The sequence below is a fragment of the Schistocerca nitens genome, chromosome 1, assembly GCF_023898315.1.
Source record: "Schistocerca nitens isolate TAMUIC-IGC-003100 chromosome 1, iqSchNite1.1, whole genome shotgun sequence".
NCBI lineage: Eukaryota > Metazoa > Arthropoda > Insecta > Orthoptera > Acrididae > Schistocerca > Schistocerca nitens.
Window position 1 is genome coordinate 991,387,279 of NC_064614.1, and position 25,382 is coordinate 991,412,660.

Below are 25,382 nucleotides of genomic sequence, written 5' to 3' on the forward strand. Positions count from 1 at the left end.
TCACAGGGCCCCAGCCTATGCAGCATTACTCCCTTTCCTTGCCTTCCACTGTCTCCCCCCCCCCCCCCCCTCTCCATTGGATGGTTTTCTTAGTGCTGACTTTGCTTGTACCTGTTTATGATTGGGGCCCCAAGTTTCCACTACCAGCATATTGTACAACTTTTCATGAAATAAACACGTGGTCCCGATTCGGTGTGTACTCCATCTGTGTGCTTTTCTATCTCTGCACCCTTCCCTTTAATATGGTAATACACCCTAAACCCAGCATGGTAGCCATCCCAATGGGGGGAGGGGGTCATCAAGTACTTGCATGGTGGTAGACCCCCTGATTACACAGGGATTGTGCTTTTGTTGCCCGAGTTGAAGATTCTCCATGTATGCCAAGGACTGTGTGCCTGTTGTGATGGGCACGGGTATTATAAGCAACGGATTACTGCTCAGGTAGCAGTTGCTGAGTCTGGGTGTTGCCCATGGGGAGAGACCCCGTTCAGAGTGGGTGGCATCTTGGCAGATAAGCCACAAATGAAGCAAACGAAGTTATCCCTGCTTGGTGCTACATGGGCCCCAGCAGTCTTTATGAAAGAACAGTCCTCTTTCATTGCAGAGAGATACGACCCTAAAATGTTCCCTTCCCTGTCTACGCCATTGGAGGAACGTATGGCTAAGTGGTAAACAGAGCAATACTCACCACACTACTTGTTTTGTACAAGGACTGATGGTGATTCCTTCTTGACCATGAAGCCTTTGTTCTTTGTGGAGAAATTAAAAGACAAACTTGGGGAAATGGCCGCTATCTCTAATGTGTAAAGTGGGTCAATTTTGTTCAAAATGGCATTGCCCAATCACGGGCCCTGCTCGCTTGTAATGAGCTGAGTGATATACCGGTGACTGTCACTCCCCATAACATTTTCCATAGAGACCTGCTCTGATGATAAGCTACTCACCAACTTGGAGCATCAGGATATACACTTTGTCGGTTGTGGACATAGGGGGCCAGAGGACAGTAGGGTTGCCATATGTGCCTTCATATTGGCTTTTGAAGGTGATTCATTGCCTGAAAAGGTCAAGGTGATGATGTGATGTGAAACTATATGCCCCCTTGCTTGAAATTTGGGCACATGTGTTGGCGTTGCCACGCTAGCTCCATCTCTAGAGATTGTGGAAGAGCACTGCATGTGAACACTCACTGTGAACCTTCCTCCATCTGTGTCAACTGTGAAAAGTACCATTCTCCATGCTCATCAGATTGCACTGTTTTCCAGAGAGAAAAGCCAATACAAGACTCCCCCCAGGGGGCCCACAGTCCTTTTGTGGGTACGTGTGTGGCGCGCATGGGGCCCCGAGCTATTGCAGTCTCCTTTCCTTTCCTCTGAAGGCTGCATTCACATCCCTGTTTCTCTCCCTCCCTGTCCTTGCTCATTTGTCCCTGCCCCCTCTTTTCCCTCTTAGTGGACTTCTTTATGTCGACCTGGCTATCTTCCTGGCTTTGTTTTGGTCTGTGCTATTGTTTATTTTTCTGTTTCCATGTCCTTCTCGGCATTTTTGGTCCCCTTGGGGTTTGACTCCATTTCCAAAATTTTCCGTTCAGTGTGAGCCATTTGGGGATGAACTTGCTGCCTAGCTTCCATAGTGCAGGTTCCTCTCCCCCTCCCTTCCCCTTTCCCTTTGCACCCTGCCCCCCCTTCTGCTAGGTCACCAGCACGGTAGCCAGTCCGTGTGGTGGGGCTGTTAAGTACCCGCTTGGCTGAGATCCCTGAAACCGCAGGGATCACACTACTAGTACCTGATCTGTTAAAGCCTTGTGTATGCCCAGGGGTCGATGCTCATCATTTTGGGGCACTGGAACTTTTGGGGCGCTGGAACTCCCGGCAATGGCCCCCATGCCAGATGGCCCTTGATGTGGCTGGGTGGCGCCAATGGGGCGAGCCCCTGATTGGAGTGGGTGGTACTAGGGCAGACGCCTTCCGTATGAAGCGACAAAAGCTTCACCATCCTGGCCATTCTGTGGCCATCTCTAAGAGTGGTAGCAGACGTGCCACTCCTTCTTCTGATCCTTTGGCCTTCTCCTCCCTGGCTACCTCCTGGGAGGAGGGTCGAGCTCGCCGGCTTGGGTTGAAACCTTTCCCTCGGTACCTGGTTTGTACCATGATGGATGGCAGTAGTTTTGCCATGACCAAGCCTTTGTTTTTCGTGGACACAATTGAAGATAAGTATGGCAAAGTTGAATCGATGAGTAAAATGCGGTCCGGTGCTTTGCTCATTAAGACATCTTCTGCTGCCCAGTCTGATGCCCTGCGTGCTTGTGACCGTCTCGGTAACGTCCCAGTCTCCGTCATGCCCCACCAATCTTTGAATTCAGTACAGGGCATTATTTTCCACTAAGATCTTCTTCTGCAAACTGACGAGGAGCTCTGTGCTAACCTTGAGAGGCGAGGGGTTCGTTTTATCCGCCGTGTGCAGTGGGGCCGTCCAAAGAATCGCATCGCTGCGGGCGCCTTTATCCTAGCCTTCGAGGGGGATTTCCTCCCAGAGAAGGTCAGGGTAGTGGTATATCGGTGTGATGTAAAACGTTATATTCCACCACCGATGAGATGTTTTAAATGCTTAAGGTTTGGACACACGTCTTCCTGCTGCACCACTGATCCCCTCTGTGGTGACTGTGGGCACCCCCTCCATGAGGGGAGTGCCTGTGCTCCCCTGCCAATGTGTGTAAATTGTAATGGACAGCATTCTCCACGCTCGCCTACATGCCTGGTGTTTGTGAAAGAAAGAAGGATTCAAGAGTACAAAACCTTAGATCGGCTCCACCTACACTGAGGCTCGTCAAAAATATGACCGGCTCCCTCCCATGTCTATGACCTCAACTTTTGCTTCAATTACGTCCATTCCCCTTCCGACCCCTTCCTCTTCCCAGCCCCACCCCATTCGCCCCATGCTTTCAGCCTCCTCCTCCTCCTCCCTCCCTTCTCCCACTCCCCCTCCCCCTCAGTACCCATACCTACCCCTTTGGGTGCTCTCCCCCTCCCCCTTCGGAGAAGTGCTCCCATCCTTCGGCAGCCACCGGTACTGGAGCTCCCTCCTGGTACTCCTCTTCCTGGCACCTCCCCCCGAAAGGCGATCTACGTCGGCAGGGTGATCAGCGGCTGGTGGGCGCCAAGGTTGTCGGGTGTAATTCTGTGCGTACCCTCGCTGAAGGCTGCCCTTCTCTTCCTTCCCAAGAGAAGAAGCAGAAACACAGGAGAAGGGCGAGGCCCCTCTGCTACCCCACCTATATGGATATTACCCCATTCCTTATCGGTGACGGATAGCGACTCGGTGGCGTGACTGACTCTGGTCCATTCGCTTCCACTTTAGACTCCGGCTTGAGAATCCTCCAGTGGAATTGTAATGGATATTTGCATCACCTTCCAGAGTTACAGCCCCTTCTTTCCTTCTACTCTGCTGCTTGTATTGCGCTCCAATAGACCCATTTTGTCAATTCTTAACTCACGTGCCCTTCGTGGGTTCCACGCTTTGTCGGAACCGAATTGGCCCCTTGCAGGCCTCTGGTGGTGTTTGCACCTTGGTCCGCAAGGACATTGTTAGTAAATGGGTTCCCCTCCATACCACTCTGGGAGCCATTGCTGTCAGGGTCCATCTGGCCACTCCAAATCACAATCTGTAATCTCTACCTCCCACCTGACAGGCTGCCCATGTCCCATGTCCTCACCACCCTTCTTCAACAACGCCTTTCTCCCTTCCTGTTATTAGGGGACATTAATGCCCACAACCCTCTTTGGGGTAGTCATACGACTATTGCCCTGGGCAGGACAGTTGAAGCTATTCTGGCAGGGCTTGACCTCTGTTTCCTAAACACTGGCACTCCCACGCACTTTAGTGTGGCACACAGCACTTTCTCAATCATTGACCTCTCCGTCTGCAGTCCCGGCCTTCTTCCCTTGATCCAGTGGGGTGTCCACGATGACTTATGTGACAGCAACCATTACCCGATTGTTTTGACCTTCCTTGAGTGTCTCTCGCTCCATTGCCCTCCCAGGTGGGCCATATCTGGGGTGCCTTCTCCTCTGCTCCCATCCCCCCTGTATTGCCACATGACAGTATTGATAAATCTACTCAGACTTTGACTGCCTCCATCCTTTCAGCAGTTGTTTCAGCGATCCCTTCTTCTTCAGGTTCCCCCCGCTGGAAGATGGTCCCTTGGTGGACTCCGGAAATTGCTGCAGCCATAAAAGACCACCGCCATGCTCTTCAACACTTCAAGCAGCGCCCTTCTACTGCTCTTCTTCTGGTCTTTAAACGACTCTGTGCCTGGGCCAGTACCTAATCAAATTTCGGAACAGATTTGCTGGGAATGATATGTAGCTGCCATAGGACCCCACACCCCATCTTCACAAGTCTGGCGAAACTCCGGTGAATTTTTGGCCACCGGGGTTGCAGGAATTTCTGTGTATGGTTTGCCCCCTGCGGGTTCAGTGGTAAGAATAGGCCCGCAGTATTCCTGCCTGTTGCAAGAGGCGACTAAAAGGAGTCTCAAACGTTCTGGCCTTATGTGATGGTCCCCTGTCGGGTTTGACCTCCATATCTCAAAATTTTTCCGAAGAGCGAGCCGATTGGGGAGGGGCGCCTTACTTGGTGCATTGTGTCCATCTTGCGTTGAGAACTTTCGCCAGCTTATTCGTTGTTGCATTGCAGTCCTGCCCGCTCTCCATCTCTTGGGCGTGGATCCGTTCCTGCGTGCACTTTCCGCCATGCGATGAGCAGTGCCAGTTTCTGCACGGATGAAATCCATGGACGACATGTTACCTAAAATCCAGCTCGGTAGCCAGTCCGTTGTGGTGGGGCTGCCATGTACCCTGTTGGTTGTAGCCCCCTGACAACACAGGGATCGCTCTGCTGATGCCTGCGCCGTTAACTCCCTACGTATGCCAAGGAGTAGATGTCCATCTCCCTGGGGCATCGGGACTCCCGGCAATGGCCATCCTGCCAGGTGGCCTTTGCTGTGGCTGGGTGGCGCCCGTGGGGAGGGCCCTTGGTCGGAGTAGGTGGCATCAGGGTGGATGACATGCAATGAAGCGTGGCACATCTTCTCTTGCTGGTGGCCAGCCACCAGCAGTCTCTTAAGCATTTGAGGGCTCATTTTAAAGGTAACATTTATGACCCCAAATCGTTCCCCTCCCTGGCCACACCATGGGAGGAACGAAAGGCAATGAATGAAAGTGAGACGTATTCGCCCAGATATCTCGTCTGTACCAGGGGGAATCCTTTATATCCGTGAAGCCTCAGTTCTTTGTAGAGCATTTAAAGGACAAGTTTGGGGAGGTGGAGGGCTTGTCCAAAATGCGCTCTGGGTCAGTTTTGATAAAAACGGCATCCTCCGCCCAGTCACGCAGGTTACTTGCTTGTGACAAGTTGGGGGATGTTAACGTTACCATCACACCACATAATAGTTTAAATATGGTCCAGGGTGTTATATTCCATAGGGACCTACTTTTGCAGTCTGATGACAAGCTGTGCGCCAACTTGGAGCATAGAGGTGTTCATTTCGTCCGGCGCGTTCATCGGGGTCCGAGGGACAATCAGGTTGCTACTGGTGCCTTCATCTTGGCCTTTGAGGGTGATAATTTACCGGAGAAGGTCAAGGTGATGGTCTACCGTTGTGACGTCAAGCCCTATATCCCTCCCCCAATGCGGTGCTTTAAGTGCTGGAAGTTCGGCCATATGTCTTCCCGCTGTACTTCCAGCCTCACATGTCGAGATTGCTGACGCCCATCTCATCCCGATACTCCATGTGCCCCGCCTCCCATCTGTGTCAACTGTGGAGAGCCTCTTTCACCTTGCTCGCCAGACTGCAGGATCTTACAGAAAGAATGCAAAATCATGGAATATAAGACCCTGGACCGACTGACTTACACTGAGGCTAAGCGGAAATTTGAACGGCTACATCCCGTGCGCATGATGTCATCTTATGCCTCCACTGTCACTCCTGCTCCAGCTCCTTTAGCTGCACCACAAACAGTCAGCTCTCAGAGTCAGAGGACCTCACCTGCCCCCTTGACGGTGGGGGCCCCTTCTCTCGCTGTTGCTCCCACACCATCTACCTCAGGAGCAGCACCCACTAAACCACCGGGGACACCAGTCCCCACTTCTAAGCCGGAGAAGCGTAAGTCTTCTTCGGCTTCTCTCGCTCGGAAGGGATCCCTTGGGTCACTCCCTTCCTAGGTTCCTACCAGCGGCACAGCAGACACCAACCAGTGGCTGAAGAAGCCACAGGTCACTGGTCGTCGAGCTTTGCGATCATCTTTGGTCCCGGAGACCAACTCCAATAAGCCCTCTCAACAACGGCAACCAAAGGAACAGCGAGAGAAAACGACATTGAAGACCCGTAAGACCAAGGCACCTGCGGTGGCACCTACTCCAACGCTTCCTACAAGTTCTGCATCTGTGGATAAGGTGGAGATTCTTGCGTCCGCTGAGGACCTCGATCTCGCCGGTCCCTCAGACGTAATGGATAGCACTTGCACAGGTGCTCCATCGGAGGCAGCAGGTGACCCAGCGGCGTAATCTGCCTTCCGTCACGCCTTTCTCAGCCATGGACAATACCATCCTCCAGTGGAACTGCAGCGGTTTCTTCCAACATCTAGCTGAGCTCCGACAACTTATCAGCCTTCACCCTTTCTTCTGCATTGCTCTTCAGGAAACTTGGTTTCCCGCAATGCGAACCCCCGCCCTCCGTGGCTATCGGGGTTATTATAAGAACTGGGCAGCTTATGAAAGGGTGTCTGGTGGCATCTGCATCTATGTCCTTAACTCTCTTCACAGCGAGTCTGTCCCTCTACAAACAGCTTTAGAGGCTGTCGCTGTTCAGGTGTGGACGCCACAGGCTGTTACCGTCTGCAGTCTGTACCTTCCACCGGATGGTGATGTCACGCAGCATGACCTGGCTGCACTGCTAGCCCAATTGCCGCCACCTTTCTTGTTACTGGGCGACTTCAACGCCCATAACCCTCTGTGGGGTGGGTTAGTGGCAACAGGTTGAGGCGCCACCATTGAGCGTTAATTGGCACAGCTCGATCTTTCCATTTTAAATGATGGTGCAGTCACTCACTTCAGCATGGCACATGGCACGTACTCCGCCATCGACCTTTCGCTCTGCAGCCCTAGCCTCTTACCTTCTGTCCAATGGAGAGTGCATGACGACCTGTGTGGTAGTGACCACTTTCCGATCTTTCTGTCACTACCACAGCATCACTCTTCTGGGCGCCCTAGCAAATGGGCTATGAATAAGGCTGACAGGGACTAGTTCTCCTCCATTGCCACTATTGAGCCTCTCTCTAATGCCGCCATTGATGCGGTGGTTCACTCCGTCACCACCGTCATCATTACTGCTGCAGAATCTTCCATTCCCCGTTCTTCTGGGACCCCTCGGAGGAGGACTGTGCCTTGGTGGTCGCCTGAGATTGCTGAGGCGATTAAAGATCGCTGGTGGGCGCTACAGTGTCACAAGCGACATCCCTGCATTGAACACCTCATCACCTTCAAACGGCTGCGTGCGCAGGCTCGCCGCCTTATCCGCCAAAGCAAGCAGGAGTGCTGGGAGCGGTATGTGTCCACCATTGGCCTCCATGCCTCTCCGTCGCAGGTCTGGGCCAAGATCTGACGCCTCTATGGCTATCGGACCCCTGTCAGCGTCCCTGCGTTCTCACTGAATGGAACAGTCTGTACAGACTCCGATGAAATTGCCAACAGCTTGGCAGAGCATTTTGCTCAGAGTTCCGCTTCCTCCAATTACCCACTGGCCTTCCGCTCAATTAAAGAGCGGATGGAACGTCGGAGCCTTTCTTTTCGCATCCACCATCCTGAATCCTACAATGTTCCATTCAGTGAGTGGAAATTTCACAGTGCCCTTGCCGCTTGTCCTGATACCGCTCCTGGGCCAGATAGCATCCACTGTCAGATGCTGAAACACCTTTCAGTTGACAGCCAGCGACGGCCCCTCGGCCTTTACAACCGTATTTGGGTCGAGGGTGAGTTTCCGTCGCAATGGCGGGAAAGTTTTGTTATCCCCATTCTGAAACCAGGCAAGAACCCTTTGGAGGTGGACAGCCACCTTCCCATTAGTCTCACCATTCTTTGCAAGTTGCTTGAACGGATGGTGAGGCAGCGGTTGAACTGGGTACTGGAGTCTCGGGGCCTTTTGGCTCCGTCTCAGGGTGGTTTCCATAAAGGCCGCTCCGCCGCCGACAATCTGGTGAGCCTGGAGTCGGCCATCCGTACTGCCTTTGCCTGCCGTCAGCACCTGGTCGCTGTCTTTTTTGACATGCGGAAGGCGTACGATACGACATGGCGTCACCACATCCTTTCTACGCTTCATGGATGGGGTCTTCGGGGCCCTCTGCCGATCTTTATCCGAAATTTTCTGTCGTATCGTACCTTCCGCGTGCAAGTCGCAGTCTCCCATAGTTCCTCCCGAGTTCAGGAGAACGGTGTGCCACAGGGATCTGTTTTAAGTGTCTACCTGTTTTTTATAGCCATTAACGGGCTCGCTGCGGCGGTGGGAACGTCGTCTCAGCGTCCTTGTATGCTGACGATTTCTGCCTTTACTACAGCTCTATTGGCATTGCAGCTGCTGAACGTCAGCTACAGGGTGCTATCCGTAAGGCGCAGTGTTGGGCTGTAGCTCATGGGTTCCAGTTTTCGGCAGCCAAGACCTGCGTTATGCATTTCTGCCGGCGACGCACTGTCCACCCGGAGCCTCGGCTTTATCTTGACGGCGAGCTTCTTGCAGTGGCAGAGTCACATAGGTTTTTGGGGGCGGTTTTTGATGCTCGGTGGCTGCCTCATATTCGGCAGCTTAAACAGGTGTGTTGGTGGCATCTAAATGCTCTGCGATGCTTGAGCCACACCCGCTGGGGCGCCAACCGATCTACCCTGTTAGGGCTCTACCAGGCGTTAATCCAGTCCTGTCTGGTTTATGGGAGCCTGGCTTATGGCTCAGCATCCCCATCTGCGTTGTGGGTGCTGGACCCAATCCTCCACAGCGAGATACGCCTTGCCACTGGTGCTTTCCGGACCAGCCCTGTGGACAGCATACTTGTGGAGGCGGGTGTCCCTCCACTGCGGTTACGGCGCCAACGTTGGCTGGCCGCTTATGTTGCCCATGTTTTCAGCTTGCCCGGGCATCCTAACTATCAGCTACTATTCCCACAGTCGCACGTCCATCTTCCAGAACGTCGGCCCAGGGCTGGATGTACGATCGCGGTCTGCGTCAGAGAGGTTCTCTCCGGGCTTGGGGCTTTACCTCTTCCGCCTCCTTTCCGGGCACCTCTGCGTACACCCCTGTGGTGTGTGCCTCGCCGTCGCCTTCAGTTGGAATTGGCACAGGGCCCGAAGGACTCAGTCCCTCTGGAGGCCTTCCGCCGCCGCTTTCTTTCCATCCTCGCAACGTATCAGGGCTCTGGCATTGTTTACACTGATGGCTCAATGGTTGCTGGTCGTGTTGGTTATGTGCTAACTCTAGGGGACCATTCTGAACAACGTTCATTGCCGGCTGGCTGCAGCGTTTACACTGCTGAGCTGGTCGCCATCTTTCGTACCCTAGAGTACATCCGCTCCTGCTCAGGTGAGTCCTTCGTGATCTGTAGCGATTCCCTGAGCGGTTTACGAGCTCTCTACCAGTTTTTCCCTCGTTCTTGTCTGGTGATGGCTATCCAGGGGTCCCTGCATACTCTTGCCCGTTGCAGCCGCTCTGTGGTCTTTGTTTGGACCCCAGGCCATGTTGGGATACCCGGCAATGAAAATGTTGACCGCCTGGCGAAAGAGGCCACCAGTACAGCATCTCTGGACATTGGCCTCCCGGAGACTGATTTGAGGGCAGTGTTAAGCCGCAAAGTTATCTCGCTTTGGGATGCTGAATGGCGCGGTCTGTCCACCCCTAACAAACTCTGTGCCGTCAAGGAGACGACGACTGTGTGGCACTCCTCCTTGCGAGTCTCTCGCAAGGAGTCTGTCGTCCTCTGCTGACTGCGCATTGGGCACACACGGATGACCCACGGCCACTTATTGCGCCGTGAGGACCCCCCTCTATGTCGCTGCAGCTCGGCATTGACAGTGGTCCACATTTTGTTGGACTGTCCACTTTTAGCTGTGCTCAGGCAGACGTTTGCGCTGCCTGACACGCTGTCTGCCCTTTTAATAGATTACTCTGCCATGGTGGACTTAGTTTTGCGTTTTATTCGGGCAGGGGGTTTTTATCGTTTAATCTGAGTGTTTGTTTTTTAGTGTTGATTCTGGCTTTTAGCCTCTGATTTTAAACTTGTGTTTTTAATGTGTTCTTGGTGGTTGGCTTTTCCTCTCACACACTCTGTGTGTTTTAATTTGTTTTGTCTGATCTCTGTCGGAGTATTTCTTCTGCCATCTTTCCTGTTGTTCATTTTTTGTTCTCTTTGGGTGGTTTTAGTTTTTTGGAAAAAGGGACCGATGACCGTAGCAGTCTGGTCCCTTTAATCCCACAAACCAACCAATCTGTGTATGGTTTATCCTTACCAATCCGGACTTTGTGACAGAAAATTTTGCTCAAGCTTCGGCAAATGCTCCAACACCTATCGATGGCTGGCCACCATCGTATACTGATCCTCTTCAACCGTCTGTGGAGTGAGGGAGTCTTTCCTACCAAGTGGCAGGAAAGCATTGTTGTTCCGGTATTGAAGACAGGGAAGCTGCCTCTTCAGTTGAATAGCTACCATCCAATCAGCCTTGCTAACACCCTCTGCAAGCTCCTTGATCACATGGTGAGTTGGCGGTTGTTTCGGATCCTTGAATCCTGCAATCTTTTGTCATCGACTGAAAGTGGTTTTTGCTGTGGCCACTGTACGGTGGATAACTTGGTCCAGGTGAAGTCTGCTATCCGGTCGGCTTTTGCCCATCAGCAACACCTCCTTGCAGTCTTCTATGATTTGCATAAAGCCTGTGACACCACCTGGCGCCACAACATCCTCACCACTCTTCACGAATGGGGCCTCTGTGGCACTCTGCCCGTTTTTATCCGTAACTTCCTTTCTTGTCGCTCTTTTCGGGTCCAAGTTGGCTCCTCTTACAGCCCTCCCCATCGGCAAGAAAATGGGATCCCACAGGGTTCCGTGCTGAGTGTCCCTCTCTTTGTAATAGCCATTAATGGTCTGGTGACAGCTATTGGGCCGACAGAGTCCCCCTCTTTGTATGCTGATGATTTTTGTATGTACCTCACCTCCTCTGTAATGGGCCCTGCAGAATGCCGTCTACAGGGGCAATCTGTCAGGTGCGTTCATGGGATCTCTCCCACGGCTTTCAGTTTTCTGCAGCCAAGACTTGTGTCGTGCATTTCCGCCATCGCCATACAGTCCATCTCCATCTGGAACTGTGCCTCAATGGCCAGCCCCTTGAGGTGGTGGACACCCATCACTTCTTGGGTCTGGTCTTCGATGCCCGGTTGACATGGTTCCTTCACCTTTGCCAGCTGAAGAGGACGTGCTGGTCCCATCTCAATGTTCTTAGGTGTCTGTGCAATACCACCTGGGGTGCAGACCGCTCTGTTCTCCTGCGATTGTATCGAGCATTGCTCCAGTCTCGTTTAGACTATGGAAGTCCTGTCTATGGTTGTGCGTTGCCTTCGACACTGCATATACTAGACCCCATCCACCACTGTGGGGTCCGACTTGCGACTGGTGCCTTCTGGACTAGCCCCATACTTAGCCTTCTCGCAGAGGCAGGGATTCCACCACTGTGAGTTTTGCACCAGCAACAGCTGATATTTGATGCGCTCCGCATACGCTGCACCCGAAAGCACCCTAATTATGGTCTCATTTATCCAGACACGGAGGTCACCCTGCCGCAGCGGCGGCCACAATGTGGGCTTACCATGGCTGTCCGCATTCAGTCGCTCTTTTCTGAGCTCCAGCAATTGCCTTTATCACCTCTCTTCTCCGCTCACACACTTACCCCTCCGTGGTGCGTCTCTCGGCTGCAACTCTGTCTTGATCTCTCAATCAATTCGAAGGATTCTGTCCCTGTGATGGCTCTTCACCACCAGTTCTCCTGTCTCCTCAGTTCTTTTCAGGGTTCTGAAGTGATCTATACTGATGGCTCCATGGTTGCTGGCCACGCTGGTTTTGCTTACACCTATGCGTGACGCACGGAACTTCGTTCCTTGCCATATGGCTGTAGTGTTTTTATTGGAGAATTGGTAGCCATCTTGCGCGCACTGGACCCTATCCGCTCCTGCTCAGGACTGTCCTTCACTATCTGTAGTGGCTCATTGAGCGGTTTGCACGCTATCGGCCAGTGCTTCCCTCACCACCTGTTGGTCATCACTATCTAGGACTCCCTTTCTCTCCTCGCTCAATGTAGATGCTTGGTGGTTTTCATTTGGACCCCAGGCCATGTTGGGATTCCTGGCAATGAACTTTCCGATCAACTGGCTAAATTAGCTACTTCCAGGTCATCTCTTGCTATTGGCATTCTGGAAATAGACCTTTGCTCGGCATCACGTCGTCAGGTTTTGGGTCTTTGGGATGCAGAATGGATCACTCTTTCTTCGCAGAACAAGCTCAGGGCACTTAAGGATTCCACAACTCCGTGGCGATCCTCCTTACAGTAAGGCCTCTGTCATCCTCTGCCAGCTCCACATCGGCCATACTTTTTTGACTCACAGTTATCTCCTCCATCATGAGGACCCCCTCTCTGTTGTTGTGGATCGATGTTGACTGTGGCTCACATCTTATTGGACTGCCCCAACTTAGCCACCCTACGACGGACTTTTAGCTTTCCAGACTCGCTACGCCTTATGTTGGCTGCCAATACCTCAGCGGCAGATCTCGTTTTATGCTTTATTCATGATGGGGGTTTTTATCGTTTTATTTAAGGGAGGGTCCTTCCACCTTATCTGTGAGTGGAGGGGCTGGCAGGCCCTCTTGCTCCCCCCTTCGCCGCGACTGGATTGGCTTCAACTGGGCTTGGTGATTCACTCCAGCTCTCTGCCTTCCCACTCCTTTCGTTACGAGGTCTGTTATGTCTTGAGCGTCTCTCTTGTCTCCTGTGCTTCTTCCTTCCCACACCTGTCGTTAGTCACTTTCTTTCCCTCACATCGTCTTCCGCTCTTTCCCTTCCTTCCCTTAGTTTCTCATTTTATGGACATTGTAGTGTGTAGATATCTGAGTTGTATAGTGATAAGTAGTGGTAATTTTTGTGATAAGCACTTTGTCTTCAAGATACCTTTCCATTTTTGTCTTCAGTTCAAATGGAATTTTGATTTTCTTTCCCATTATGCTTTTATAAATCTAGTATTTTATTACATGTAGCACACAGTTGTATAGTCATTCCGAAATATACTAAATGTAGCTAGTGGTTTTAGCCAAACCTCAGAAATTAATTTCATGTGCATACATAATGAATATTATTTGCGTAGTTCACTTCCAAACCTAAGTAAAGCTACTTAACAGACTGCATTCAACAGCCAAGTTATTCAATAACAGTAGAACACGTCCAAATAAAGAACAAAGTGAAGAACTATCATAAAGTTATAATCAATTTTGGAGGCTGAATCAGATGATGACTTGGGTTGGAGTGATGCCTCTGAGAATAAACCATTATTTGAAGTGGACCTCATTGCTGACACATATATTATATGTTCAGAAACAAGTGAAACCAGTAGTTATATTCACAACAATAAAACAAGTGCAACGAACAACACTTACGTTGAAACTGACATTCGAAGAGGTTGTTCTAAGCCAGGAACAGCGACAGACTCTTAGAAAAGGAATATGATTTTGTTCAGTGAATGAGGTGATTCAACTACTGTGCTGACATTTACTAAAAAGGTGAAAGTGTGTTCTGGAGAAAGTCTCCTTGATTTCTTTATGGTATTTATTTCCAGAGAAATTCTCAGGCGAAATTGTTGGGTAGACCAACTTGTATGTACGCCAGAATGAAAAATAGTATTTCTCCATTTCTGTTTATGAACAGAAGAGATATTTCAGTACAGCACAAATAATGGCTTATTTCGAATAACCAAGATTATGATGATGTCGGTCTGAGGAAACTGGCTTACGCATGTACTTGATTGCAGGTGCTATGTATTTCAGAAGGTATTATGATCTGTGCCATTTCCTACCTTTCAAAGATATTTCTACAAATTCTCTGGATAATATTGGCAAGCCATAAGATTATGGCCAGTTTTGAAAGCTGTACATTGTAACTATCATGAGGCTATCAAATCTGGAGAATTTCCGTGTTGTTGAGATGGTTATTCCATTCACAGGGAGATGATACCTGAAGCAATATCTGCCAAAGAAGTCGAAGAAATGTGGGTGTGAGCTGTGGTGTCTGGTTACATGTATTGCTTTGAACAGTTTCAGTGCTGGAGGAGAGGACACACTGATGTTTGTGAATGTGGGGCTGTAGAAGACATTGTGCATGTGTGTCATGGTGTCATGACATTTGTGGAATGAACGACAATGTTTACATTGACAATCTCTTCAGTAGCATTCCCTTGATGCTAAAACTGGAAGAGCTAAACATATGGGTTGTAAGTACCATTCACAATTACTGACTGTAGGGAGCAGAAGGCATTACAGGAGGGAAATGCAGTTCTTTATTAGTTACATCATTGGGAGGCATTACTATCACAAAATGACCGAGCGAGGTGGCGCAGTGGTTAGCACACTGGACTCGCATTCAGGAGGACGACAGTTCAATCCCGTCTCCAGCCATCCTGATTTAGGTTTTCCTTGATTTCCCTAAATCGTTTCAGGCAAATGCTGGGATGGTTCCTTTGAAAGGGCACGGCCGATTTCCATCCCAATCCTTCCCTAACCCGAGCTTGCGCTCCGTCTCTAATGACCTTGTTGTCGACGGGACGTTAAACACTAACCACCACCACCACCACCACCACCACCACCAGTATCACAAAATGGATTGACAGTTCACTTGTAATTGTTGTATCATATACTGGAAGAGAACCTAAAGGGATTGCTGACAGTTTTAGTCGAATAAAAAAGAAGTTTACAGAGATTAAAAGCCCCACAATAGCGGAATTTATTATAAGTACATGGAGGTGTTGACCTGATGGATTCTGTCGTTGCCAGGTCTAGAATTGTCTTTGGTGGCACATGAGTGTTTTCTACCACACGTTAAATACTTTCTACCATGTGTTAAATGTAACTACAGTTAATGCCTGGATATTCTGGAAGATGTGTGAATAAGAAAAATATGGATCTGCAAACATTCGAAAGTAGAATGATCTCTGGACCAGTACTCAAAGCGAAAGCAGAGGTTGAAGGAAGAATACAATAAACCTTCAGATGGAAGCCTAGTGTTGTCGGAACATTAAAAATAACGGCCTGTCATTCCACACCCAATGAATTATGATTCAATGGTGGATCATGCTGGCCTGCCAAGTCACAGTCAAAATGCCAACATGTGTCATGATCAAGATTGTTGATTTAAAACACATTACATCCCTAAGAAATGTAATGATTGTGTGTGTATGAAACAATGTCATTCCTCAACATAAAATTGAAGATAATGTGTAAACCCTTCAGGTATTCTTTAATATTACTGATAAATGTTCTAAGCAAGATGTAGTTTGTGTTCTATCTGTCCTAATATGAGGACACCTCCTTATTGATCTATGGAAATAATTTTCTGAATTTTTTGAGCACTTTTGGGGTATTTAGTGGGACGGCTGAATGGCTGAAGATGACTAGAAATTGGTTTGCTGAAATATTTTGGCTTTTGGATGATGACACCCACCTGAATACTTGCAAAAAGATTTTCCTATCCCAGGAAAACCTAAAATGACACTTCTTTTGAGTTATGAAAAGGATAATTACCACTCACCATATAGTGGAGATGCTGAGTCACAGATAGGTACAACAAAAATACTGATACAAAATGAGCTTTTGACCAACAAGACTTAAGTCGAAAAAAAAAACCACACACACACCTCATACATGACCACAGTCTCTGGCAGCTGAAGCCAGACTATGAGCAGCAGCACATGGTAGGATAGGCAACCAGGTGGGGGTAAGGAGGGGCTGGGGTGGAGAGGGGGAGGGATAGCAGGGGGCAGGGGTGGGGGACAGTGAATTGCTGTTAGTGGGAAAGTGCAGGAACAAGGTGGAGAGAGGATAGGGCAGTTAGGTTCAGTTGGAGGTTAGACGGGGGGGGGGGGGGGGTGGGGGGTTAGCGGAAAAGGAGAAGTAAAAAGACTGGATGTGGAATAGAGGGCTGTATAGTGCTGGAATGGGAACAGGGAGGGGCTAGATGGGTAAGGACAATGACTGACGAAGTTTGAGACCCGGAGGGTTACAGAAGCACACTATATTTTGCAGGGAGAGTTCCCACCTGCGCAATTCAGAAAAACTGCTCTTGGTGGGAAGGATCCAGATGGCACAGACTGCGGAGCAGTTTGAGTTGTGAAAAATTTTGCATAAGATAGGTCTTCTGAAAATGTTTATTAATTCTGGCTTGATAATTTGTGCATGAGAGGGTTAATTTCCTTCCTCTTGTTTCCCTTTTAACGTGACCCCACTCCTCACCCCCTTGTTATCTCCCTCAACACTTTTGTTGGCTCACCAGAAGATCTTAAGATAAAAAATATTCTCTTCAGTTTCTGTAGAGTAGTTGCTCCTTAATTATTTCATAGGTGTAGGGCCTCTGTGTGTCCAATGTACTCAATATACTACCAGTTTGCCATATCTTTATAGTCACCTGATGCCTAAATATTGTTCACTTTGGACACGAAAAATGTTGTTATATTTGTTCGATATTTTTCTAGTATCTTTGGTGGGAGTTTCATGTTCGAAAATTTAAGTACCATATTCCTAAACATCTGACACACACACACACACACACACACACACACACACACACACACACACACACACACACACACACCAGTTGTGAAATTGACACTTATTCATAAGTGTGAGAGGAAACAGAATAAATCTAGGTCTAAATGTAAATGGAAAAATCATGGGCTTTCCATACTTGACAGAAATGTAATAAAATTAGTCTCCAACAAATGGACATTGAACAGAAGTTACATAATTTGTTCTTGCACAGTCCTAAAATGACAGGATCTCTGCCATTTTTATTAACAATGTATGTTAAATGATTACACATACTATCCAGTTACAGAAGAAACCGATTATCTGACTTTCGTAACTTCAGAAAATAGTTGTTCAGTGAAACAATTTTAATTAACGAACATAAGATGAGTAAGAGAATATTGTAAGCAGTGGAGTTATTGGAAGTTAGGAGCTGAGGCACTGGTGGAAGTAAAGCTGTGAGGATGGGTTGTGAGTCTTGATTGGGTAGTTAAGTTGTTGATGCCCTTGCCTGCAAAAGGCTAAGGTCCCATGTTTAAGTCTCGGTGCAGCACTGAGTTTTAATCTGCCAGGATGTTTCATTTTGGTGCACCCTCCACTGCAGAGTTACAATTTGTTTTGGAATTGATTTGCAAATGAACCAGTAAAAAATAAATTTTCCAAATATTTGCAGAGCTCTCTGTGTGACTATGTGGCAGCCAATTTAGCGTATGTATTGTTGTGTACTTCACTAAATAGTACTGTACTGACACTGTTAGTCAGTGCACTAATTTAAGCATTCTCAACCATGAACTTAATAGTAAGGACAAGGAGAAGGAAATGCGTAGAATGTTCACAATCATAATCATGTCCTTAAAGCATATCTGATATTAAAAAGCAACTGAAAGGATTGAAAACAGGTAAGTTGCCAGGTCCTGATTGAATCTCAGTTCATTTTTATAGTGTACTCTACAGCGTTGGTCCCACATTTAGCTTGCACTTAACACAAATCTCTCTCTCAGCTCTAATTTCCCAAACAACTGGGAAAAAAACTGCAGGTAATTCCTGCATACAAACAGGTTGAAAGAATGGACCCACAAAATTACAGACCAATATCCTTAACATTGGTTTGCTGCTGAATTCTCGAACATATTTCAAGTTCAAGTATAATAAATTTCCTTGAGGCAATAAAGCTTCTGTCCACACATCATCACGGATTTAGAAAGCATCATTCATGGGAAGCTGGACTTGCCTGTCGCTCACATGATGTCCTGCAAATCATGGATAAAGGGCAACTGGCAGATGTCCCTCTGCAAACTGTTAATGATGATCTGAGCGTGTGAAATAGGTTCCCAGATATGTGAGTGGCTCAACGACTTTTTAAGTAATAGAACTCAGTTTGTTGTCCTGGATTGCAAGTGTTCATCAGAGGTAAGGGTATCGTCAGGAGTGCCTCCAGGCAGTGTGCTACGACTACTCTCATTCTTTATACATAAATAATTTGATGAGGGATGAGGTGAACAGCAATCTACAATTGTTTGCTGGTGATGGTGTAGTGTATGGAAAAGTGTCATCGTCATATGACTGTAGGAGCATACATTTAGACAACATTTCTATTTGATGTGATGAATGTCAGCTTGCTGTAAATGTAGAAAAATGTAAGTTAATGCAGATGAATAGGAAAAACCACCTCATAATATTTGTATATTGTATTAGTGTTGGGCTGCTTGACACAATCAGGGTGATTAAATATTTAAGTGTAACGTTGCACAGCAATCTGAAATGGAACAAGCATGTAAGGTCAGTAGTAGGGGAGTCAAATGGTCGGCTTCAGTTTATTGGGAGCTCATCTATATAGGAATTGACATAGAGAACACTAATTTGATCTATTATTGAATACTGTTCAAGTGTTTGGCATCCTCACGAGGTTGGATTAAAGGAAGACATTGAAATAATTAAGAGGAGTTTCGCTAGATTTATTACCAGCAAGTTCAATCAACACATTGTGTGGAGATGCTTTGTGAACTCAAATGGATCTCCCTGGAGAGAAGACAAATGTTCTTTTTGCAAAACACTGTTTAGGAAACTTAGAGAACTGGAATTTGCTGCTGACTGCAGAATGACCGTACTGCCGTCAGTGTACATTTCTTGTAAGGACCTTGAAAACAAGATAAGAGAAATTAGAGCGCTTGTTTGGAGACCTGAAGACAGTAGTTTTTCCTTTGCTCCATACACAGGTGGAACAGGAAAGGAAATGCCTAGTACTGGGAGAAGGCACCCTTCATCATGCACCATATGGTGACTTGCAGAGTATATATGTAGACGTAGATTCTTGAAATTGTTCAGATGCATTTGTGACGTAGCCGTTTGTTTAGAAACAACATTGCGACAGACTTTTTTTTAAATATAGCATATGGCATTTCTTCACTTAGTTGGATAATGTTCCTGCCAGTACTGCCTAAGGCATAAGAATAGACTCTGTGTGATGAATTTATTCACAGGCATTGCAAAGTTTGTGGAATCCTGATTTTCCTATCTAATAGTTTAGATATTTATGTTGTGAAACTGTGTTATAACTGTTTCATTACAGTGTTATTTTCTGTGTTTAGTTGAAAATTAAATACCACAGTGGTGTAATGATACGTCAGTAAATGACCCACAGTTTTACATGTTGATCCAGTTTCATCTTCAGACACAATTTCCTTTATTACCAGATAAATTGTCCTGAATATTGTTAGTAAATCTGGGATCTGTATCACATATGATTCGTAGAGGAATTGGAGAAGATCCTATGAAGAGCAGCACTTTTCACTATAGGATCACTTAGTAAGCACAAAAATGAGAGACACTCGGCCAACTCCTGTGATAGGTGCTGCTAGAGATGTGTTCTGCTTTGTGGTGTGCTTTGCTGTTAAAGTTTGAAGAGTGTACATATCTAGAATAATCAACTAATAGATGGCTTCCTCATAAATATGTATTGCGAAAAGATCATGAGAGTTTTGGGCTCTCATGGCACTTACCAGCAATTGTACTTCCAGTGACCCGTGTGCAACTGTAACAGAAAAGGGGAAGTGGCAGTGGTATACAATGTATTCTTTGCCACACACTGTACAGTAGCTTGTGGTGTAGATGTAGATGTAAATATAAATATGTACATTGTTTGAAATTACCAAATGGGTGACGTACATTGTTAAGAATTTGTTGCTAGGACTCACCTGGAATTTGTCATTTTTAACAGGTTCTTCTTATGTCCGTTTCAGACTGTAGGTACTCTGGAACATCTGTCAATGCCACAAAATGGGATATATCATGTTGGTATAACAGCAATATGTGAAGCCCTGACCCATAATCCTAATTTGAAGATATTGGACCTGAATGACAATACTATCACAGCAAAAGGTGCTCTTTCTGTAGCCAATGCCCTCTCTAGCCTCCAGAAATTGGAAGAAATTAATCTTGGTGATTGTTTACTTAAAACTAAAGGAGCAACATTACTAGCAACTGCCCTCAAGAAGGGACATCTCTTACTTAAGGTAAGTGCAACTTAAAAGACACCAATTCATGTAGAAACTTATTCAAAGAAATGCAAAAATGAACACTAATGACATTAGGACACTACAGAATCATGATTTATGAAGTTCCAGATGGACTGCAGTGTTGGACGAGTGTGTGTGTGTGTGTGTGTGTGTGTGTGTGTGTGTGTGTGTGTGTGTCTGAGAGAGAGAGAGAGAGAGAGAGAGAGAGAATATTTTTAAACAAGAATTAAAGTTTTTAAGCTGAACTAAAATATTACAGTTCTTTTTTGTATGCCTACCTCTCACATAATGCCCCCACTACAGACTAAGTAGTTATTATTTTTTTACTCATTTCATTTTAGAAAAAGTTTTTTGGTTCTAAAATGAAATAAATAAAAGTAACCACTCACTCTGTAGTGGAGGCATTAAGTGAAAGGTAGGCACATAAAAAAGAACTGGAACATTGTTGTTCAGCTTAAAAACTACAGATCTTTTTTAAAAGCTCACTCGCGCTCTCTCTCTCTCTCTCTCTCTCTCTCTCTCTCTCTCTCTTGCAAGCTCGCGTTCTCTCTCTCTCTCTCACTCACTCACTCGCAAGCTCGCGTTCTCTCTCTCTCTCTCTCACTCACTCACTCGCAAGTTCGCACTCTCTCTCTCTCTCTATTGCCCTAACACTGCAGTCCATATGGCTCTTAATAAATCAGAACAGTTGAGAATATTTGCACCTGTTTAAGGAAATTTCCTGTGTAACTGTGATGATCCCAATCGATGATGACTGTCATATGAGGAAAATGAAAAACTGCAGGAAGGACCACCTAGTTGGTGCCCTTAAGGCATGATTCACATACCTATTTAAGCTCAAGGCCACCATGTCACATAATGTGACAGCAGCACTCCTAGTGCATAAAATCAAAACTGAAACATGTGCAACATCTGATGAGGTCTTTCCAGGCATCTTAATATGTCATCATGGAAAAATAAATGCCTTTAAAAGAAACTGGTGGCAGTTAATTCATTATAAATTAACTATGATTCAGCAGTTGCAGTGTTCTTATATGCCCATAATGGATGAAATTCTTTACTAATGTGAATACAACAAAGAACATAACAGATATATAGCAGTGACACAGGCAATCTTAGTTGACAAACAATGACGAGTAACCTAGCAAATCTCTTCCACGGGCCAGATTGAAACCAATTGTGAGCTGCTGGTTGCCCGCTTGCAACCTATTTGTTGTGTCCTGTCGGATGCCAAAATTATCCTTCTATCCTCTATGGGAGTTCCCAACCAACACATTGATTTCAAGAGTTTAGAGCACTCTCAAAATTATTAGACTAAATAGTAGCTTAACACTATTATTGTGGTGGCTACTGATTGATTGGCTTTTGCCTCAATCAATGCAGATTTTAACAAGTTCTCATAGGTATTCTGCTAGTCAACAAGTCCTTAATCTGTCCCTGACAAAATACAAGAGATCAGTTAAGACTTTAATTTCAGCTTACTCTAAAACCCCAGGAGTTTGAGAGTTAGTTGCAGTAGTCATTGGCCAACGTACTACACAAGAAGATACAACAGCAGTATTCCCCTTCGTGTCTCCATCAGTTGATAAAAACTTTCAGTTGATGTAAGAAAGTCACATAAACTTCCAGCACATATTTTCACTTCATTTCCACAACTACTGTAGGGAGCATAAATTTGTCAGACATTGCTTTTTGTAGGTCTGTGTACTAATATATCTGACGAACAGCCATCTTCTGTAAATGTATTTGAGGTGCCCTTGCAAACTGGTCCGTGAAGGTTGAAAGTGGATAAATATCTTGTATAGTAATTTATTCTAGGTGCTTCAACTTCTATGTTTTACATAGACTTTTTTTTTACTGTGTCTGCATAAATTTCAGGAAGTTCATTTGGGCTATAATGAAATAGGTGCCAAAGGTGGTTTAGCATTGGCTGAGGCAATGCGTAATAAAGGTAACCTGAAAATTTTAGTTCTTCAAGGAAATCAGTTTGGTGATCAAGGAAGGCAGGAGCTACAGTCAGAATTGAAGCACAGTGGACGTATTGGAGCTCTAGGAAGCCTCAGGTAAGATATTAATCAGTTAATAATGAGTGCTTTGATGTTTATGTAAAAAGTTTATTCTCCCAGTGTGTAGGTATATGTGATTGCATTCATGATTCTGTAAGTTATTAGCAGTTACACTACTTTGCACCATTACACTGTTCAGAACAAATTGCATTGGGAGCTCCAGGATACTGCAAACATTACAATGCTCTCAAGAAACTGTGGGGCATCTTGAGGCCTTCTCTGCAGCATTAAGATGATGATGATGCCTGCAGAAAGTGGTTTTGAAGTTTGGGAAAAGTGTTATAGCTGTCCATATGAGGAATAAAAGCTGTTTTACTGGTCAGGATGGGTGGTGGTGTGAGTGTGAGGATCTTAGTGCGAGCAGGTGATCAGCATTTGAACACAGTTTATCGATTGGGGAAGCCCGGTGGCTGACACTAGCAACAGCAATGACAAGGCTGGGAGAAAGACCCGCTTTTATTCCATGTGGATAGCCGACAAGCGCGCGTGACGACCTGGCGGTGTGGACTCAGCAGGGATGGAAACAAGCATTCCCTGCTGGACGGTGAACAGTAGCATGCTGCTTCCTCATTCCCTTACAGGAATGTAATTATTGGGGACTTGAAACCATCATAAGACCCTTATATAATGGTGCAGCTGTAAGATCCCCCATGTTGGGCACCAAAATGTAGCAGATGGGAGTGGTTGCACAGAAACATTGGTAAAACATTTCTTGCTTGTCAGGCTGTGCTCTGGTCTGTCGTGGGCATTACCGGGTTTGTAGATGGATTGAGAGAAGTGTGATATGTGTGGGGACACAGCAGTCAAATCAAGGTAAATATAAAACAAGTCTTTATTCATTCCATTAAACTTGACTCCACAGTGTAACTGTTTATAAGTGGCTGCAGACAGATATCAGGAGAACATAAACAAACCTTTAATTACTTCATCCAACAAGTAGTCACTTAAATGTGTTTCTGCCTTTATGTAATTTGGGGGCAGGTGGCTGGCGGAGCGTTGGCTGCCAGGTTTGGGCAGACAGGTAGATATCCTTCATTCGTGGCCCTGTCAGCAGAAGCGGCATAGCATGGTGATGATGAAGAATCCACTTGTCACAGATTGCCCAGCTGGCCAAATGCTGACGGACTGGTTCGGGTGGGCTTAAATGCTTCTGCTCTCCACTAGTGGCAGGCTGCATTTGTGTGTCATGCTGAACTACCTGGAAAAGAGGCAATGACTGGCTGTTGTAACTGGCAATGGGTCAGCTTTAATTCTTCCGGGTGAGTGGCCTGGTTTTGTCACGTTGAAGGCTGTGATGTGGAAGAGGTGTTAGTCCACTCAGAATGAGGGTCACTGGTCAGTGCCTGGCTGACTCCAGTGTGACATGATTACCATACTGTCACTCCACTGCTGGCTCCAAACCCCTTTAAAACTTTTTTCCTTTACAGTTCTTCCCCGCTACAGAATAAATCTGCCCTCAGATTTTGCTGATACATAAACACTGGTTTATTTGCAGTTAATTACACTTCAATTTTTCCACCTCCACTCATGGTGTCACTTTGTCCTTTGCACTATGTACATTTTCTGTTCTGCTTCACTATCTCCTGGCTCCACACAGAGGTCTTTGTTCTTGTTTACAAACTCTTCACTTAAACCCACTTTCAGTCATACTAGCAGCTACACCATTTCACATCGTGGGGAAGGAATGTGGGTCCAGGAAGGCATGTGTTCCTTGAGCTGTTTAAGAGTCATTCCATGTCAGATCAACACATAAAAGTACTATTTTCAACTTGACCATATCTGATTTTTATGCAGTTTTTGTATTCATTTTACATAATGAGAGAATAGAAAACGCCAAATTACAAAAGTGTAGCAAGACTACAGCAACAGTTTTGGCTGCCCAAAGTTAGGGACTGATGACCTCAGATGTTAAGTCCCATAGTGCTCAGAGCCATTTGAAGGGGCAAAAGGGAAAGGGCTGGTGAGGTTTAGGAAAAGGAGTAGAGTTTGGTAAGTCTCAACTGATTCAAGCTTTTGGGTGGCTTTCCTGAGCTCTACTCCTGTTCTTAAACCTCACCAGTCCTTTCTCTTCAGCCCCTTTTTCTTCCCCTTGAATTCCTCTACAAGAAGAGGGAGCCTTTGGCTCCAAAAACTTGCAAATGTCAATACCTTTTATATGTGATTCTATCAATCAAATTATATTATATTTTCAAAAATTGATTATTTTTGTAAAAAAATCAAGTTGGAATGACATCTGCATTAGCATGTATAAATTATATGTACAGCCAAGCGATACAATAAAACAATACTAACTGTATGCAGACTGCATCAAAAAGACATAAAGAACTGAAGTACATGTTAACTGTTAAAAGAAGTTGTATCGGCAACACCCAGTAAGATAGCAGTGTGAACAGGCCAGCACAAGCATTTCTGTTTTGACCAATCACATTGAGCTGACAATCTGAAGAGGCCAATAGCAAGAAGCATTCTTGTTTTGACCAATTACAGATAACTTGCAAGGCAAGCAGGTCAGTAGCAAGCATTTTAATTTTAACCAGTCAAAGCTAAGTGCATAAAGTGAACAGGCCAACAGCAATCATTCTTGTTACCTGAAAGCAAGTCAGAAGATATGAAATCAGGAGAGTGAAGGGTTTCCTTTCAAAGCCTGGGTGGCAGTATGGATGCTACATGTACAGAGAAAGTTCTATCAGAAGTGGTGTTTGTGTTTTGTAACTGTACATATCTGCCAGATGAAGATGGTGTTTGGGAGGATCATACACTACTGTAATTTTTTCAAGAAGAATGGTCACAACAGATGCAAGAAAAGTCTATGTAAAGTGCAATTGTGGATGGTTGATATGATCAGTGTCATAATGACAGACCACAAAATATGTGACAGAGTAGGAAAAAATTAACACTGAAACAAGGCCTGTAGCTGAACCAACTACAAGGGTCATCCA

General features: G+C 46.3%; 1 protein-coding gene across 2 annotated transcripts in view; it reads left to right on the forward strand.

Moving 5' to 3' along the window:
• Window positions 1–25,382, forward strand: part of LOC126195225 (ran GTPase-activating protein 1) — a 137,322-nt gene that overhangs the window by 50,325 nt on the left and 61,615 nt on the right. For both annotated transcript variants that reach the window (XM_049933753.1, XM_049933759.1), the window contains exons 5-6: window positions 20,102–20,374; window positions 22,256–22,440. In XM_049933753.1, the coding sequence (XP_049789710.1) occupies window positions 20,102–20,374; window positions 22,256–22,440 (458 nt within the window). The remainder of the gene's footprint in view (window positions 1–20,101; window positions 20,375–22,255; window positions 22,441–25,382) is intronic.